At 48.8% G+C, this 17,937-nt stretch overlaps 11 protein-coding genes across 11 annotated transcripts; 3 read left to right on the forward strand and 8 right to left on the reverse strand.

The window, feature by feature from the left end:
- Positions 1 to 983: 983 nt before the first annotated feature.
- On the reverse strand, positions 984 to 1,589 carry CUE1 (coupling of ubiquitin conjugation to ER degradation protein 1; the record flags this gene model as incomplete). The annotated part of the gene is made up of 1 exon (XM_022822602.1): positions 984 to 1,589. One exon carries the CDS (start codon positions 1,587 to 1,589, stop codon positions 984 to 986), a length of 606 nt encoding a protein of 201 aa, XP_022674407.1.
- Positions 1,590 to 1,875: 286 nt separating this feature from the next.
- Positions 1,876 to 2,388, reverse strand: SAP30 (Sap30p; the record flags this gene model as incomplete). Its single annotated transcript, XM_022822604.1, has 1 exon — positions 1,876 to 2,388. One exon carries the CDS (start codon positions 2,386 to 2,388, stop codon positions 1,876 to 1,878), a length of 513 nt encoding a protein of 170 aa, XP_022674408.1.
- A 257-nt stretch (positions 2,389 to 2,645) lies between these two features.
- On the reverse strand, positions 2,646 to 3,644 carry KLMA_20070 (putative endodeoxyribonuclease; the record flags this gene model as incomplete). The annotated part of the gene is made up of 1 exon (XM_022822605.1): positions 2,646 to 3,644. One exon carries the CDS (start codon positions 3,642 to 3,644, stop codon positions 2,646 to 2,648), a length of 999 nt encoding a protein of 332 aa, XP_022674409.1.
- A 453-nt stretch (positions 3,645 to 4,097) lies between these two features.
- Positions 4,098 to 4,691, reverse strand: KLMA_20071 (DUP superfamily family; the record flags this gene model as incomplete). Its single annotated transcript, XM_022822606.1, has 1 exon — positions 4,098 to 4,691. One exon carries the CDS (start codon positions 4,689 to 4,691, stop codon positions 4,098 to 4,100), a length of 594 nt encoding a protein of 197 aa, XP_022674410.1.
- Positions 4,692 to 4,984: 293 nt separating this feature from the next.
- Positions 4,985 to 5,596, reverse strand: KLMA_20072 (uncharacterized protein; the record flags this gene model as incomplete). Its single annotated transcript, XM_022822607.1, has 1 exon — positions 4,985 to 5,596. The coding sequence occupies one exon, from the start codon at positions 5,594 to 5,596 to the stop codon at positions 4,985 to 4,987; it is 612 nt and encodes a 203-aa protein (XP_022674411.1).
- A 367-nt stretch (positions 5,597 to 5,963) lies between these two features.
- On the reverse strand, positions 5,964 to 6,554 carry KLMA_20073 (uncharacterized protein; the record flags this gene model as incomplete). Its single annotated transcript, XM_022822608.1, has 1 exon — positions 5,964 to 6,554. The coding sequence occupies one exon, from the start codon at positions 6,552 to 6,554 to the stop codon at positions 5,964 to 5,966; it is 591 nt and encodes a 196-aa protein (XP_022674412.1).
- A 1,096-nt stretch (positions 6,555 to 7,650) lies between these two features.
- Positions 7,651 to 11,046, forward strand: TPS3 (trehalose 6-phosphate synthase/phosphatase complex subunit; the record flags this gene model as incomplete). Its single annotated transcript, XM_022822609.1, has 1 exon — positions 7,651 to 11,046. The coding sequence occupies one exon, from the start codon at positions 7,651 to 7,653 to the stop codon at positions 11,044 to 11,046; it is 3,396 nt and encodes a 1,131-aa protein (XP_022674413.1).
- Positions 11,047 to 11,774: 728 nt separating this feature from the next.
- On the forward strand, positions 11,775 to 12,245 carry TIF11 (translation initiation complex factor eIF1A; the record flags this gene model as incomplete). Its single annotated transcript, XM_022822610.1, has 1 exon — positions 11,775 to 12,245. One exon carries the CDS (start codon positions 11,775 to 11,777, stop codon positions 12,243 to 12,245), a length of 471 nt encoding a protein of 156 aa, XP_022674414.1.
- Positions 12,246 to 12,491: 246 nt separating this feature from the next.
- Positions 12,492 to 13,556, reverse strand: NIPA2 (magnesium transporter NIPA2; the record flags this gene model as incomplete). Its single annotated transcript, XM_022822611.1, has 1 exon — positions 12,492 to 13,556. One exon carries the CDS (start codon positions 13,554 to 13,556, stop codon positions 12,492 to 12,494), a length of 1,065 nt encoding a protein of 354 aa, XP_022674415.1.
- A 276-nt stretch (positions 13,557 to 13,832) lies between these two features.
- SIF2 (Sif2p) lies at positions 13,833 to 15,401 on the reverse strand (the record flags this gene model as incomplete). Its single annotated transcript, XM_022822612.1, has 1 exon — positions 13,833 to 15,401. The coding sequence occupies one exon, from the start codon at positions 15,399 to 15,401 to the stop codon at positions 13,833 to 13,835; it is 1,569 nt and encodes a 522-aa protein (XP_022674416.1).
- A 347-nt stretch (positions 15,402 to 15,748) lies between these two features.
- On the forward strand, positions 15,749 to 17,911 carry EXO84 (exocyst subunit EXO84; the record flags this gene model as incomplete). The annotated part of the gene is made up of 1 exon (XM_022822613.1): positions 15,749 to 17,911. The coding sequence occupies one exon, from the start codon at positions 15,749 to 15,751 to the stop codon at positions 17,909 to 17,911; it is 2,163 nt and encodes a 720-aa protein (XP_022674417.1).
- Positions 17,912 to 17,937: the final 26 nt, after the last annotated feature.

Raw genomic sequence — 17,937 nt, forward strand, 5'->3', positions numbered from 1 at the left:
TGGTCGCTGGGACAAAAGGTTACCCGGGGGTCACCAACTTACCCGGGGATGCTTACTTACCCGGATAATAGGATAACCCGGACTACAAAATCCTGCCCCAAGGTTACCCTCAGATTACCCTCCCCTTCGGCACCTCGGCTCTTCTTGTCCCCCTGCCAAGCAAGACCCAGACCCAAGGAAATCATCCAGGGAAGAGAGAGAGGCCCAAGCCCAAGGCAAAAGGGAAGCGGCTGGGCAGGCGCTGGACAGGTGGCTACGTCGGGGTCTACTCATCCACGTGACCGCCAAGAGCCGGCGTTTGCCAAGACTGGGGCTTAGACGCAGGGTGCTGACACCCTGACGCGCGCGAAACGGGATGGGCGCGCGAAACAAAGGGGAAACAAGGGGGAACACCGGGGGAAACAAGGGGGGGATACATTTCCAGTCACGTGGATGAAAATATTGACTCTGGGCCGCCCATCTTTTTAGGAGATTACCCTACTCTGACTCCTTCCTTCTGTAACCTATCTAGATGATGTAGTGATGTAGTTCGTTATATACGTGTCTTGGCTGGGCATTGGGTAACCGGGTGACATTATGTTTTGACCTGGTAAGCAGCCGCCTATTAGTCTGGTAGTTAGCAGGTGATAGTAGAGATCCGTCTCAACACACACATAGATATGTATATATTTGGGTATTAAGCTTAGTTCACCTTGGCCCCCTCGAAACATCTGCAATGCGAAGATCCAGAGGCCAGAAGATCCAATGGCCATTGACTCCAGTGAGACGTTTCATTCGAGGCACTTGTCTCCGGGTAATACGTGCGCATCACGTGCATATCACATGCGCATCACATGACCGGATATAGTTTCAGGCAAGGCTTAGGTAGGTAGGTATATATAACTATAGATGGGGCACCAGTATTACCACAGCAGTGGCCCCATTGGGCCCACTGCTGGTGCCCTGTACGGGTGCTTCGCACCCTGGGCACCCTAGGCCTAGGCCTAGGCCCCCAACAACTTCTGCAAGTACTCGCTCTTCTTCACTTCCTTCTCCATGTTCTTCCGCGCCTTCCACACCATCAGACGCTTCCTCTCGTTGATCGACAGATCGCTAGCATCCACGCCAGACATGTCCTCCTCGGGGTCCACGTCGTACTTCTGCAAGAGGTTGTCCGGCTTGATGTTAGATCTTTTCCGTGGATCTGTGGACGATGATGTGGTACCGTTGGTGGTGGATGCTTCCCCCTGGTAATCTGGCGGGAACGGCATCTCTCTCCCGGAAAGGAACCTCTCCACGGTCGCCTCGACCGACCCGGTCTGTTCCAAGTCGTATCTGATCTGTTCTGGATGCAAATGTGGTGCCAACGACTGCACAACCTCGATCATGTCCTGGTTCACAGGACGACGGATCCGTCTGGGCCTGGGGGTCCTTCTCCCACTGGAACCGTTACCTGATGAGCCATTACTGGCCCCATTGGTGCTGCTGGCGCTGCTGGCGCCATTGGCCTGCACCGAAGGGTGCTGCTCGTTGTTGCTCATAAACCATTTCAAAGCAATGTAACCGGTGATCACAAGCACGAAAAACAACGTAGTGCCCTGGTCTGCCATATCCTAATTGTCGACACGTTTCTCTCTGGACTCACACAACTGATTCCCCCTGAGACCAAGAACGACTTCTGTTCTAGTTACTGTTCTAGTTAGTCTAGTTCTTCTGTTCCTAATGTTTCCAACTTATTGATAATCCGGTGAATAAAATTAAATACGTGTTATACAAAAGAACGAGAGCTGGGAAAGAGAAGGTAAGTTGTGTTTCCACTTACTGGGGCCAGGGCCAGGGCCAGGTGCCTGGGGCCGTGGCCCCAGGCTCCTGGACTTGACATATATATACTCCTTTTTATCCCTTAAACTCCATGCGGAACTTCTTCTTCTTGTTCTGCACCTTGTATATAAACTGGGGCAGACACTCTGCCTCTCTTACCGTATAGTTGTCGAAATGCTCCTTCACGCCGCGAGCGAGTTCCTGTTTCGTGATTCGCGCGTCGGGCATCGACTCGTGGTTGCGCTTGTACGAGTACGTGTGTTTCCCGATGTTCGAGCTCAAGAGATAGCCCTGTATCGACAAGTTATCTGGAGTATCGAGCTGGAACCTGTCTTTGTATCGCCTTAGAAAGTCGTCTGAGTACTGTTCGAAGTCGACTGGGTTGGCGAGCGGGGTGTTCTTGCGGTGGTTGTTGTGTATGTGTTTCTTGGCGAGGTCCTTGAGGTACTGTTGCTGGGCAGAAGAGAGCCGTTGTTTGACACCTGCTCTGGTGGACGAGCCTGATCCGGATTGAGCAGCAGACTTGCTCTTGGACTCCGATTTGCCCTTGGATTCCGATTCCGAGTTGGAGTGTGTTCTGGGGGCCATGTTCTGCTGCCTATTTGCTGCCTATTTGCTGCCTCTTTGGTGCTTCTTTGATGCTTCTTTGATGCTTCTTCTCTGCTTTTACAATGGTGATAGTAGTTGTGATAGTAGTTGTTATATATAATAAAGGTTGGATATTTAAGGTTTTGTAGAGGATGATGAGATGGGGGGAGAAAGAGGGAGGGTTATGGCCATGCCAGGGGCTCAGGGCCCTTGGCCCTGGGCCCCTGGACCCATTGCTGTTGTATATAATCAATCAATCAACTATGTGTTTCCCCTATATACCTGGCGAAGTTGCGCTGCACTGTTGCGGCTGCGTCTTCGATGCTCATCGAGTGGGCTTCGGCAATGGCCTCGAGCACGCGCGTGAGCATGCGCCGCTGCGAGTCTAGCGGCTCCACGTCCACGCAACAGTCCGTTTCCGTGAGGATGCATTGCAATGGGATGTGTTTGAGGAGGTTGGTGGACGCTGCTTGGCCCTGGGCCTGGGCCCTGTTGACGTTGATTATCCAGGAAACGCTAAAGAAGAGCCGTTCGTGCGGGAACGTGGCAAGCCACAGGTGTAGGGTGTCGAGGGTGCCCGTGAAGGAGTGTATGCACACGTTGACGCTCGAGTCGAGCAGTTTTTTGGTGCATATCTCGAGCACTTTGCCGTGGCACTTGACGGAGTGGATGGAGACGGGGAGACGTTTGGCACAGGCCAGGTCGAGCATGGATGTGAATATGGCTATTTGGTGGTCCATTGTAGTGCGGGAGCGGGAGAGGGTGGTCTTGGGATTGGCCTTGGGACTGGCCTTGGGACTGGCCTTGGGACTGGACTCTGACCCGGGCCCTGGCTCTGGCTCAGGAATCCGAAACACCTTATCGAGCCCTATTTCGCCAATGCAAGAGGCCCACTGGGGAGTATCTTGGCCAGTGCCTTGGCACTGGCCAAGACACTCATCAATATACTGCTGCAACGGCACAGGCTCGGGCAATTGCGCAGCAATTGCCTCGCTATCGGGTCCCCTCAACACACTAGAATAGTGTTCCAGCTTGTTCAGCTTGTTCAGCTCCACAAACAAATGGCTATACCACGGGTGCACGCCAAAACCAGCAAATACGCGGCCCCCGAGCCTCTCTTTTGCGCTCCGGATAGCCTTCAAGTCGGTTTGGTTGGTGCTCATGAGACATCGCTGTATTCCGTCGTCGTCGTCCTGGACTCTGGTATTGCCTGAGACGTGACAATGTGCATCGATAAGGGGGAGGTCTGGTGGCATGGGGGAAGGATCTGGTGGAATTGCTTGACCCTGGGCACTGGCTTTGGCACTGGCTTTGGCCCTGTCTTTGTCCACAGCTCATCGCTGGATCTTTTAAAGGGCCCTTGTTTTCCATGTGTCACGTGACCTCAGGACTTCACCATACTCTAGGATAATGTATAGACTCTTGCACCAGAGAGTGAGGAAGGGAAGCGTATATTCTCCATGGATAATCACTATATCATCATGAATGGGAAATTACTCAGGGGCCACCTTACTCAGGGGTCTCCTGATTACCCAATGAGTAACTTATATTTGGAGAGAAGTATATAAATAATTAGCGACTAGTTAGCAGAGAGATAATGTATCATGGAATAAACCACACTCTGGGTCTTCTTTCAACAAGTTATACACGTGACTACCCAAAGAATGCCATAAATAAGAAATATATCCCCCCTGTTAAGCATCTGATGACTATGAATGACCCGGAACCTGAATTTCCTCCCACTGTACAGCCATGCTTTCAGCCAGCTTGCTTTTAGCTTGCTCGATAAACGGCTCTATAGCAGGGTCAGCACATCCTTTGGAATAGCTTACAAAAAAGTTGTAACACTGTTCACTGTCGTAAAAGCAGCTGTTTGTCCACCAAATTCCTCTCTCAAAGAGATAGGAGTTCATAATTCTACCCACTTCGTCCCACGAATGGCCTGTTGCAATTAGCTTCAAGAAAAAGAGGGCATCCTGAGCCTCGCTAATACGACTTGTTGGAATGGGGTCAAACATGATACCCATACAAATTGCCCCCACTATAAAACAAACCACACTCAGAAGTAAGTGAAAAAGAGGTAATATACTTTCTTCGTCACCGTTACGGATTTCTTGTACAGCTGCAACGATAAAAAGGATCATTATGACGATTGAAGCTATCGAGGAGGCGTATGCCCAGGGGTGTTCGGCCTTGGCATGGGAAAACCTGCCCCTACCAAGGTCTTTGCCGAGCTTTGAACGACTGAGTTGTGGAGGGTTTTCTGACCCTTCTTTCATTAACGGTAAATATGGTGTTGTCATGGGGTATTGGGTGTTACTGGGGGTACTACTGGTTACACAGACCTTCAGTATCCTTCTGAAGTATTAGTTTGGAGTACTTTACGTCCCAGATCCAACTGGAAACCTCCTAACCTTATCTTTATTAGGTGATGTATGTGTTACCCGGACAAAGGCTGTTATCTAGTGCGTCAGAGATATGGTGTCAATGGGAAGTACCGGGACTAGAGCTACATCAATTGAATCCATTCCAAGCAGTATCTATTACCTATTACCTATTATCTAACAGCTAATAATAAGGTCCCCATGTTTAGCATCTATACTCCCGAAAGCCCAATTCCCTCCCACCGTTGGGCCATGCTTTCAGCCAGCTTGCTTTTAGCTTGCTCGATAAACGGCTCTATAGCAGGGTCAGCACATCCTTTGGAATAGATTACAAAAAGGTTGTAGCACTCTTCACTATCGTAAAAGTAGCTGTTTGTCCACCAAATTCCTCTCTCAAAGAGATACGAATTCATAATTCGAGCCACTTCGTCCCACGAATGGCCTGTTGCAATTAGCTTCAAGAAAAAGAGGACATCATCAGGAGTCTTTAGGATGTCACTTGTGGCAGGCTTACACATAATCGGTATGATTGAACCGATTGCTATTATGATGGAAAATAATAGTAGAAATAAGCAAACACCTACTCCATTTTCTGAAGGGCTGTAAACGGAATAGTACACGATCGCACAGATTAAAAGAGCTATTGTTAGGACTGTACCTATGAGAAACCTAAATGCAGTGGGGTGTTCAGCAATCGAATAGGAAACGCTACTACCACCATAACGTTCTTTGCCGAGCTTTGAGCGACTGAGTTGTGGATGGTTGTCCGATTCTCCTTTCATTAGGGGACGATCTGGTGAAAATGGCGAGTCTGGTGGTGTCATTGGGTATTACTGGTGGTAGTATTGGTATTACAGTGTTTAACTGCAATGTCAAATATACAGAGAAGGTGGTGCCAGGTCTCAGGTCTCCTCTAGTATCAGTCTAAAGTAATATCTATAATCTATGCTATAGATCCAACTGGAAAGCTTTTTACCCTATATATTTCTGTCCCGATGATTTATTACCCGGACAAAATCTGTCATCTAGTGCGCCAGATATGGTGTCACTAGGAAATAAGGCTTAGATATACCAGGACCAGGGTTTTACCGATTGAATCCATTCCAAGAGGTATCTATTGCCTAGTATCTAGCAACTATTATACATTATCTAACAGCTAAAAATAAGATCCCCCTGTTAAGCATCTGATGACTATGAATGACCCGGAACCTGAATTGCCTCCCACTGTAGGGCCACACTTTCGGTTAGCTTGCTCTTAGCTTGCTCGATAAACGGCTCTATAACAGGGTCACTACAGCTTTTGGAATAGCGTACAAAAAAGTCGTAGCACTGCTTACCATCGTAAAAGTAACTATCTGTCCACCATATTCCTCTCTGATAGAAGTACGAATTCATAAATCTACCCACTTCATCCATCGAATGACCTGTTGCAATTAGCTTCAAGAAAAAGAGGGCATCCTGAGCCTCGCTAATACGACTTGTTGGAATGGGGTCAAACATGATAGCCATACAAACACCCCCCACTAGAAAGCAGACCACACACAGAAGTAAGTAAAAAAGAGGCAATATACTTTGTCTTTCGCTACGGACATCATGTACAATTGCACCGATGGAAACGATCATTATGACGATTGAAGCTATCGAGGAGGCGTATGCCCAGGGGTGTTCAGCCGTTGGATGGGAAAATCTGCCTCTACCAAGGTCTTTACCGAGCTTTGAGCGACTGAGCTGGGGATAATTTTCCGACCCTTCCTTAATTAACGGCGAGTCTGGTGTTGTCATTGGGTAGTACTGGTGGTAGTATTGGTGGTAGTATTGGTGGTAGTATTGGTGGTAGTATTGGTTACACAGGGAATGTGGTGCCGGATCTCTTTAATTACCCTTTTGGAGTCATCTATGATCACTGTTATAGATGTAATGGGGGAAACGTATTTAATTTACCCTATTTCTTGATGTAGTGTCTATTTCTTGTTTACCCGGACAATATTCTTGTTCATACTCACACATGGAATGGATCTAGAGTAAAGCACGCCTGGCGGTGCGCCAGATAGTGCACATCTTAACACTTACTCATCTCTCATTATTTTGGGGAGTGTAATGGTAGTAGCTTGAAAACAATATATACTGTAAATCCAACTGAAATTGATATCAACTGATATCTTCTGATATCATCTTCTCATCTAAGCGATTCGCTTGTCGAGTCCCTACAACGTTGTCTGGGGCGACGTATATGGTATCAATACCCTCCAAGAGGTGTGTGGTAGTACCCGCTGGTGTAGTCTACTCTTCAACTGGGGCGTCAGATATCACATGCCAAAATTAAAGGCAGGATATTGCAAGAGCAGGGCCCCTGGCCTAGCCCAAGGTATAGCTTGCCCCACTGACACAGTGACACAGTGACACAGTGACGCACTTACCCGGAGTACCCCACGGACTTACCCGGAGTACCCACCCGGAGTACCACCGGGTTACCCCTCCCCCCGAAAACACCCCCCAAAACACCCCCAGAAAAAATACGTCTCCCCCCCAAATTTCCACATTGTTCCATCAGCAGATGCCCTTCCAAAGGAATTTGACAGAAAAGCGCCAGACCTTAATTCGCTTGCTATTCTTGCAACTTTTTACCCACTTTTTAGCAAAACTATATAAATTATACACTCTACCATATACATACCCCCTCAAACCAGTGTCCACAGTACCAGATATACCACACAACTACTACAAATACCCGTTTTTCTATTCGAAGGTTACTGGATATATACATATAAATCACACTGGACATAAGTTTTTGACCTTATATTCCAAGGGTTTAGAAAAGGAAAAGGGAAAAGGAAAACAGGACATACGCTTTAACAAAGGCTTCACCCCCCGGTATCCAATGGTTGTTATTATTGCTTCGCTATTTTTGCCATTCCAGCCGCAGTTTGAGATCCATACGTCTGCTGTGGAAACAGCAACGTTGGTCGAATCTCAGCCGGTGAAAGTTGTTGATTCTGAAGGGTTGAGTGCGCTAGCTTTAAGCCGCAAACGAAGCAGTTCGTCGCATTCGAGGTCGCCATTTGTTGGTCTAGAGATGAGTGCTGCTCCTGATGAGGAAAACTCGGGTCAATTGGGCTCACAGGGCCAGAAGGAAGGGTCTGTTCCGGCTGCGCCAGTGCCAATTCCAATGCAATCGACGGAGTTTGCACACCGTCGTTCTGACGAGGTTACCAAACCTGTGGTGGCCCAGCCGCAGATATCGTCTGAATTGTTCATGGAGAGTCTTACTGGGAACTCGCACGGGAATTCCCAGGGCCCAGGGCCCCACCATGGGCCCATTGGTGGTGGTCCCTCGGTGGAAGAATTTTTCTCAAGCGGGTCGCCTGATTCGGCGATGTCTATCCAGTCGAGCCCCGTGGTTAGCAGCGTGCACCCTAGCGGGATGGACTCGACGTCGAACCTGCTCAAGAACGTGAACCGGTCGTTGTTGTACCAGACGGTTTTGAACGAGTCGCACTCGGCTTCTGCGCTCGAAGGTGCGTCCAAGTTTTTCCGGAACAGTCCGGGAAGCACAGTGATCACGCCGCGGTCGCGGGCGTTGCCCGACGTGAACGCGAGCGTGTCGCCCTTGGGGAAGGGCGGGCTTCATGGGAAGTCGCAGGCGCAGGCCCAGGCGCCTGCGATCAAGCACGTTCACGGGAGCAAGCCTCCTTCTTCGAACTTGAAGTACTCGTCGAAAGCGTCGGCAGAAGAGGAGGAGGGAGAGTTCTCCTCCGGTGGAGCCCACGACTCGTCATCGCTCGAGGATACGGCCGTTAGTGAGACGGAGGAGGAGCCTGAGCCCGAGTCTACACTTGAAGAAGAAGACGAAGAAGAACTCGACGACTACGATATGGACCAGTTGGACTCCTCGGAAAGGTTCCACTACTACGTGCCAAAGTTCGGTGGGTACTCGAACAACGCCAAGCTCAGAAACGCATTGCTGAAGGGCTCAGATAACATCTTCGGCACCGCGCCATGGTCCATCGTTCCGTCCCCCAAGGGCAACGGTGGGCTCAAGAACGCTGTTTCCACCGCACTGCTCGAGAAGACCGTGGTAGAGCCAGTCACGTGGGTCGGTACCGTGGGGATCCCCACCGATTCGATCCCTAAGTCGACGTTGAATGCGATCTGCGAGGAATTGGGCAAGAACTTCCACTCGAGAGCCGTTGTGACCGATGACTTGACCTTCAAGGGCGCCTACAAGAACTACTGCAAGCAGATATTGTGGCCCACGCTCCATTACCAAATCCCAGATAATCCAAACTCGAAAGCGTTCGAAGACCATTCGTGGAATTACTACCAGCACTTGAACCAGCTCTTCGCCGATGAGATCGTCAAGGTGTACCAGGAGGGCGATATCGTGTGGGTCAATGACTACCACTTGATGCTTGTTCCCGAGATGGTGAGGGAGAAGTTGCCCAAGGCCAAGATTGGGTTCTTTTTACACATCTCCTTCCCCAGTAGTGAGGTGTTCCGTTGTTTCCCACAAAGAGAGAAGATCTTGAGCGGGATCCTAGGTGCCAACTCTGTTGGTTTCCAAACGGACGAGTACGCCAGACATTTCATGCAGACCGCGACGCGGTTGTTGATGACCGATGTGGACGGAAACCAGTTGAGAATGCAGGGCAGAATCGTGCAAGTGAACGACAACCCAATCGGTATCGATGTGTTCAACCTGAACCAGCAAATCGACACGGAACGTGTCGTGCAATGGAGAAAACTCATCAGAGAGAGATGGTCCGACAAGAGCTTGATCGTGTGCAGGGACCAATTCGATCGTATAAGAGGGTTGAAGAAGAAGATGCTTGCATACGAGAGGTTCTTGAAGGAGAACCCAGAGTACATCGATAAGGTGATTATGATCCAGATTTGTCTTGGAGCGGCAAGAGACGTGGAGCTTGAGCGGGATATAATGACGGTGGTGGACCGGATCAACGCGATGTCGCATGACATTAGTATTTCTCAACCCGTGGTTCTTTTGCACCAGGACTTGGAGTTCTCGCAGTACTTGGCGCTCAACTGCGAAGCAGATTTGTTCATCGTGGGCTCGATGAGAGAAGGTATGAACTTGACGTGTCACGAGTTTGTTGTTTGTTCCAAGGAACGCAATGCGCCCGTGTTGCTTTCGGAATTCACAGGCAGTGCGCAGATCTTGAAGCGTGGTGCGTTGCTCATTAACCCTTGGGATATCCGTTCGTTTGCGCTAAGTATCAAGCAAGGTTTGGAGATGTGTCCAGAGGAGAAGAGACGTCGTTGGAAGAAGAACTTCAAGAGCGTTGTGAACCACGACTCGGACAACTGGATCACCCAATCGCTACACAACATCAACTCCTCGTGGGAATTCAACCAGGAAAGGTCCCAGGTGTTCAGTTTATCGGTGAACGAGATCTTGTCGTCGTTCAACAAGTCGACGAGACACTTGTTTGTGTTGAAGATTTCCGAGCCTCCTACGCCAAGGATGTTGAAGATTCTTTCAGACTTGAGCACATCAAGCGTCGTTTACATCATGAACTCGAACTCGCGCGGCGTGCTAGAGAGACTTTACTCGCGTGTTCCAAACGTTGGTTTGATTGCCGAAAACGGTGCGTACGTGAGATTGAACGGTTCGTGGTTCAACATTGTTGAGCAAGTGTCATGGAAAGAGGATGTGATCAAGGTGTTTGAGGACAAGGTCGAGAGATTGCCCGGGTCCTACATCAAGGCAGGCGATTCGATGGTGAAATTCCACACGGAAAATGCCGAGGACAGCGACCGTGTGCAAGGTGTTATTGGTGAAGCCATGACCCACATCAACACGTTGTTCTCGGACAAGGGAATCCATGCGTACGTTCACAAGAACATTGTGTTTGTGCAGGAAGTCGGGTTGTCGTTGAAGACTATGCAATTTTTGTTGAACTACTACAACTCTGTGGACGATGTGTCGTGCGCTCCACAGTCGCCAGTGAAGCAAAAGAGTTCTGCCGAGACCTCGCACTCCCCATTGCTCTCGCCAATCTCGCCCCGGAACGGTGCAGGGTTTTTCCACGTGGCTCCAAAGCGCGCCAACAGCGATCCTATCGATTTCTTGTGCGTGACAGGGTCCTCTTCTCCCGTGATCGAGCCATTGTTCCAGTTCGTGAACGAGTTGTCGAAGAACGACAAGATCCGCAGCGCGTACTCCGTGGTGCACGGAGACACCTCTTCCACGTACGCCAAGGAGCACGTGAAGGGTTTGAACGAGTTGTTTTCGATTTTGCAAAGACTGGGGCAATGATTGTCCTGTCCTGAAGTTATGATGAGTATATACTATTATACCCTTATGAGAATGAACATTACATGCCCTATGTAAGTCAGCGTGCAGCTTAGCTGTCGCCAGTTATATATGATAATACAAATGAATAAATATGAATGGATGGGGACATGCTATGTCATGGCAGAGCCATGGCATGGCCATGTCCTGGATGTAGGCGACCTGGATGTAGGCGTCCAGGATGTAGGCGCCCTATATAACGCACCTACACACGTGACTCGTATATGGTGTCTGGCCTATATCCTGTATCCTGTATCCTGTATCCTGTATCCTGTATAACATACCGGTGGAACCCGGTGGGACCCGGTGGAAGTGGGTTAACGTCTTGGTTGGACTCTGGCAGGCTAGTGGAGCCCTTTCACCATATATATACATACATACATGTCTGTATGTATGTATGTACCTGTGCCGGAGGCCTCACACCACGTGACTATCCCGTGACTATCACATGACCACTTTACATCACGTGATTTCATCACTCACGTGACGGTATTACTCACGTGACACATCACTTCCCACGATTTGAAAAATTTTAAGGCCGCAGCGAACTCGCCGCAAGCTTACACAATAGAGATAGACCATTGAAACAACGATGAACTAGTTGGAAAGGTGTTTTAAAGGGCCTATAATAGTGTTTGAACCCCTTTACAACTTCAGAAAACCATCAAACAAGCAACATCTAAACTTCAACCATGGGTAAGAAGAATACTAAAGGTGGTAAGAAAGGTAGAAGAGGTAAGAACGACTCCGATGGGCCAAAGCGTGAATTGATCTACAAGGAAGAAGGTCAAGAGTACGCTCAAATTACCAAGATGTTGGGTAACGGTAGAGTGGAAGCCACTTGTTTCGATGGTATCAAGCGTATGGCACATATCAGAGGTAAGTTGAGAAAGAGAGTGTGGATGTCTCAAGGTGATATTATTCTTGTTTCGCTCAGAGATTTCCAAGATGACCAGTGTGATGTTGTGCACAAGTACAATCTAGACGAGGCCAGAACGCTCAAGAGTCAAGGTGAGTTGCCAGAAAATGCCAAGATCAACGAAACGGACAACTTTGGGTTCGAGTCCGACGACGAAGTCAACTTTGAGTTTGGTAATGCTGATTCTGACGATGAGGACGAGGATGACGATGAGGCTGGTGATTTCGATATCGATGATATTTAGAAGAGGTGGTGGTCCGCGACTTATATATATATTACAAATTACAAATTACAACTTACAAACAAACTAGAACTTCTCCCCCCAACACATTGCATCTTTTGGCCCGGCCTGATATACTAATACAAATAATATTAAAATCGAGTGCTTGTTGGCTAACGCAAGTACTTTCTACCTATATGTATATGTCTATCTCTGTATAAAATATACTCTAGGCAGCAGCAGCAGCTAGGTAATAACTACTCTACTACTTTATATCTCAAAGCCGTCGTCCTCGTGTTCAACGTTGTCGCCCAGGTAGCTGGACGTGGACGATATTTTACGTTGGTGACGGTTCTCTTGTGGCACACGCGTTTCCAAGGGGATCTGCTCGAGGTCCAGCGGGTCCGATTGGTGTAATGGCAAGCCATGGGGCCCATGGGCCCCATGATTGCTCCATTTCCTCGAGAGGTTCAACAGGTAAACACCAATAAAGATGATCACGAACCCGCACACTAGCGAGATCGAATCCTTCGCATCGCTGTCGTCAAGGTTCCGGTACAAGATGAAGGACGCAGTCAACGTAGCACTGGTAAACGTGACGTAGTACAACGGGTTCACGATCGACGTGTCAAACGTGTCCAATGCCTTGTTGAAGTAGTTCATCTGCGTTACAATGCACACCACCACGACAACGATGAATACGTAAGTCGAAATGTGCGTGAACTGGTTGTTCCCACTCAAAGTTAATTTTAACGCGATCCCAAACGCCTTGATCGCCATCACAGACACTGAACCTACCAGCGAACACACGCTGATGTATACCATCGGGTTCGTCGTCCCGTACCGTGGCACAACCTTGTAGATCATGTACAAACTCACAATGGCCACGGTCACAACGTAAAACACAAACGCTGGCTGCATCGCATACCGCAAGATCTCGTCCACGGTTTCGATCTCCTTGTCAGAGGGCGCATGCAACACAATGATAACAGACCCCAGCAAGCATATGGAACAGCCAAGCTTCCCCAGTAAGCCCAATTCCTCTTTCAAGAAGATGGCTGCAAGTACAGCACCGATAATCACAGAAAGTGCGCCCAATGGCGTCACCATAATCGCTGGAGCAAACGTATAAGCAGCAAAGTTCGCTACCTCCCCAATCACCATCAACGTCATCCCACCCCACCAGATTGGGTTCTTCAAGTAGTCCAATCCAGCGCCCTGGAAGTTGTTTTGTTCGCTGGCTGCATTCAAGCCAAGTTTCGTGAAGATGAATGATGATCCAATGGCCAGCGAAGACGTCACCGCTAGAAACAATCCAATATATTTATCTTCCATGGTCCCCAGTTACCTATTTCCACCTCGCAATCCCTTTATTAGGTGGTTCTTTGGGTCCCTTTTCACCTTTACTTCTCTGCGTTTCTTCTATTTAAAGCGATGAGCTCAGCCGTTTTACATTTGAAGAAAGAATTCATGTTAATACGTAATTAAGGTTAGAAAAGAATAAGAATGAGAAGAAGATGTTGATGATGAAGCGTGTGCGTGTGTGTGTGGAGCAGTAGGTATAGCAGCCACCCCGCCAGTGGTATATAATGATACATTGTATAACTTTTCTCATAGCTCGAGTAGTGTTGTTGTTCCGTCGATGTAGGACACAGCGAATGCCGAAGAATGGCTGTTCCAGGCGATGTTGGTGACCTGGAGACCGTCGTGATCGGGCTGGTACTCTGCGTAGGCGGATTTTAGGCTTTCTGAGTTGCAATTGCGCATGTCCAGGACGATGGCAGAGCCCTGGAGGGTCCCGACAGCGAGCCATTCTTTGTTAGGCGAGAGAGAGGCCTCGAAAATGGGTTCTGAGTCGAGGTTGGTTTCGCAAATGGAGGTGTTCTGGGAGACGGACCACACCTTCACGGCGCCGTCGTAGCCCGTAGAGACGACTAGGTCGTCGGTGAGCCAATCTGCAGAAGAAATGGTCTTTTTGTGGGGCGAGAAGTCGAGCGATGGGTTCACGTTCCCACCTTTCCAGATCTTTATCGTGTCATCGTCTGATGCGCTGAGAAGCGATTTCGTTACTGGGTTGAAATGTAGCGCTGTGATGGTGGACTTGTGGCCCAAGAGACGGCCCAGGGGCTTGTTGTCGCCGATAGTGTAGACGAGGAGTGACCCACTGGGGCCCGGAACTACAAATTTGTCCGTTTCGATCCATTCAAGAGCTATACCGAGCGAATCGGGTTGTTGCTGCATTGAGTCGGTGTCAGTGGGGCCATCGGTGCCTCCAGCAGCGGCAGATTCATCCTCGGTGAATGAGAAGTGCTGTAATTGCGTACCCGTGAGCGTGCTCCAGAGAATGACGACGTTTGAGACGTCTGTGGTGAGCAGATGGGTGCAGTCGTCGTTCCATTTCGCAGCAACAATGGGCGACCTGTGGCTGTCAAGAATGTTCTTGAGCTTCCCCTGCTTGTTCCAGAGACGTAGCTCGCCTTGACGCGTACCCGTGAGTACAAGCTCGCCGTCGTGCGACCACCAGAGCGAGATCACCTCGGTGCTGCCAGCCTGGCCACGAATCGGATGGACAAGTTCAACAGAGTCCTGAAGTGCCCAATCCACAACTTTGGCGATTTTAGCGGTAGCATTGGAGCCTCCAAGAGCTACTGCATCCTCCTGAACGGGACTCCACTCGCATACGAAGCTATCAGGCACAGTTAGCCTTTCTGAAAGCGTCTTGATAAAGCTAGAACCGTTTCCACTTGTTGTTCCGGATCCACCTGGACCCGAGGCTCCAGCACCAGCGCCCGAGGCTCCAGCTTCTTCTTTTTCAGCCAGCAGCTTCGCCTCCACATCGTTCTCCAGCTCAAACCTTCCCTTGGACACAAGCTCAGGGTACCGCTGCTTGTCAACCTCCAAAGCCTGTACCAACGTAAAGTTCCGCTTGTAATTCTCGCGTTCTTCCGGCCCCAACGTCCTCAATTTCCCCTCGGGTCCCACAAGAAGTTCGCTTTCACTATACAATATCCCCTTCTGTACCAAATGTACCAGGCTTCCCACCGGAATGTGTTCCTTGAACCGCTGCTCGAACTCTAAAACCCTTGTCTCTTCTTCCATCGCTAAAGCTGCAACTTCGTGCCCGCTTTCCTGCAGATACCGCCAGATTAAGTAGTTCAACTCTTCGCTAGTAATAGACATCTTATTTTCTTGACTTTCTACACTGGTTTCGGCCCTCTAGCGCCCCTGTAAGCCTATGTTTTCTTCCTCTTTTCTTCCTCTGTTCTTTATTACTGGTAAAAAGTGTTGAAGTTATTAAAGATTCCTTTATTAAAACTGATATTCATCACCTAAACCTTTACACAGTTTGAACAAACAAAAGCAGATATACAGGACTAAAAACAGGGTCGTGACAGGGTCATACTAGTGCTATTAGCCAGTATACTAAGGCATAATCAAGTTTCCATTGAAATATTTACCAATTGAGGTGCTTTTAGTGACTAAAATAGGGTATAAAGTTGGATTAAGACCATATCCGAACAGAATAGATGGTGGACTTTTCCCTCAAGAAACGGAGTGTATCGACGTGGCGCGGGTCGCTTGGCAGACGTCAGGCTGACAGTGACTCTACGTCGACTTTCAAGTCCAGCAGGTACCAGGATATGAAGGTTTCAGACACGGAATTGCCCAAAGTTAGTGCGAAAGAACGTAGTAAAGCTGGGACAATGATGAAGCGGAGGCTTTCTGTGCACCAGCCGGGGAATGTGAAGGTTGATTACGATTCAATGCCGGCGATGCCGGCGATGCCCTCTGGAGTGATGGCGGATGAACAGTTTCCGGCGAGAAATAGCTCGCTTCTGAGCCTATCAACGCAACAGAGGATGCAACAGAGGATGAACAACAGCGACTTGTATTCAGGGAAGGCATTGAAGCAGTTGCTTTCTGATCCTAGTTTCAAGGCGAAGCGATTTGTCACAGAGAGGCTCGGGGATGCAACTGCGGTTGAGATTGATCAGTTCACGTCGAGCCTTAACGACTTGTCGCTCGAGATACAGGACGAGATCAAGGCCAACATCGATAAGTCCTTCAAGGAGATATTAACTGTGAACAAGGATCTCGAAACTGCTACTAGTGAGCTCAAGGTGTTGCGTACCAAGGTGCACGATGTGAAGGAGGTCATGTCGCAATTTGTGTCGATGGCTGAGAAAAGACTACAATTAGAGCAACAAGCTCAGGGCCAGCTGCACGAATCTGACTTGAGTCGCACACCAAGCACAGCCAGTAGCTTCAACGGCAATGGCCATGTTCCATCGCTATTGCCTGCAGTGAAACCGGGCAGCAGAAAAGATCGCACTTCCACTATGATCCTCGAACGGATGTGGAACGAACAGTTGCTTCAGTTGTTCAAGAACGTCGAAGGTGCGCACAAGTTCATCACAAACACCCCAGGAAGACACATCTTGCTCGACAGCGATAACTGGACAGAAATCAACGCTGCTACGCTCAAACCTTTGCAAAAGGCCCGCATCTTCATCTTGAATGATGTTGTGTTAATTGCATCCCCCAAACCTTCCAAACTTCAAAGCAGCAACAACAGCGTTGGAGAGCTAACTGTGAGCAAGTTCTCACCGCTTCGGGAGCTATCCTGTGAGCAGCAATCGCCCACTGAAATCACATTCACTCTTTCGAACAATAAACAGCGTGCATTATACGGTAACCGCGACCCTGAGGCATGCTCCAAAGTGATGGAGACAATCCGCCAGGCTAAAGACGCATTACTAGAAATATCACAGGCAGAAGAGGACAACACCAGAAAGATCAGAAACTCGTACACCCTCTTGCAACAGGAACGAACCCCAAATCCAAATCGAGAAGCCACTACCTCACCCATCAAGATGCACGGCAGATCGCGTTCCGATGCTCAACAGCAGTTCCCCACCCAAAACCAAAGCCAAAACGACGCACTATTGACAAGCATTACCAGGTCTATGCACGTTCGCTCTGGAGGAGCCAATAACGATATCTCAGAAGTGAGCAAGAAGTTGAAGAGACTTGACGATGCCCTCGAAGACATGGACCTCGAGATCGGAAGACAAAACTTCGATCTGGCCATCACCAAGCTCAATCATATCCAGACGTCGCTTAAATCCTTATATAGCACAGCAACTTTCGATGAATCGGTTATGGTCGAACTTCTCTCGCTAAAATGCCTCCAACGCAAAAACGTCCTATACAACAAACTTACAAACCTACTAGCCTCAGAAAGCTCTGATGTCTCGAAACTAAAGAGCTACATGCTAAATCTTATCGCACTAAATGAGCCCGTCGATGCTCTCGAAGTTTTCCTACAAAACAGATCCAACTTCATCAACGACCTCATTCTCCAGATTGGTATCATTGACAACGTCACCTCATTCATCACTCAAATCGCCATCATCCGCTTCCAAACCCTCAGGAAAGTCACTGAACAATACCTCGAAGTCTCGAAGCACTTAAAGCGCGACTTCACCTCGTTGCTCGTCTGCTGGTGTAGCGAAGAAGTTGACAAACACTTCCAGCTCATGGAGCGCGAACTTTCCAACCAGTCTACACTCTCTGTCCAGGCCATTAAGATGACCAGAAAACAGATTGATGAATTGAAGAATGTCGGCATGGACTACGTCTACAAACTCGATGATTTCATAAGAAGAAACAATAACAAGATTCACTAATAGTAGCAGTTTGCTTCTATGTATAC

The sequence above is a fragment of the Kluyveromyces marxianus genome, chromosome 2 (assembly GCF_001417885.1).
Source record: "Kluyveromyces marxianus DMKU3-1042 DNA, complete genome, chromosome 2".
NCBI lineage: Eukaryota > Fungi > Ascomycota > Saccharomycetes > Saccharomycetales > Saccharomycetaceae > Kluyveromyces > Kluyveromyces marxianus.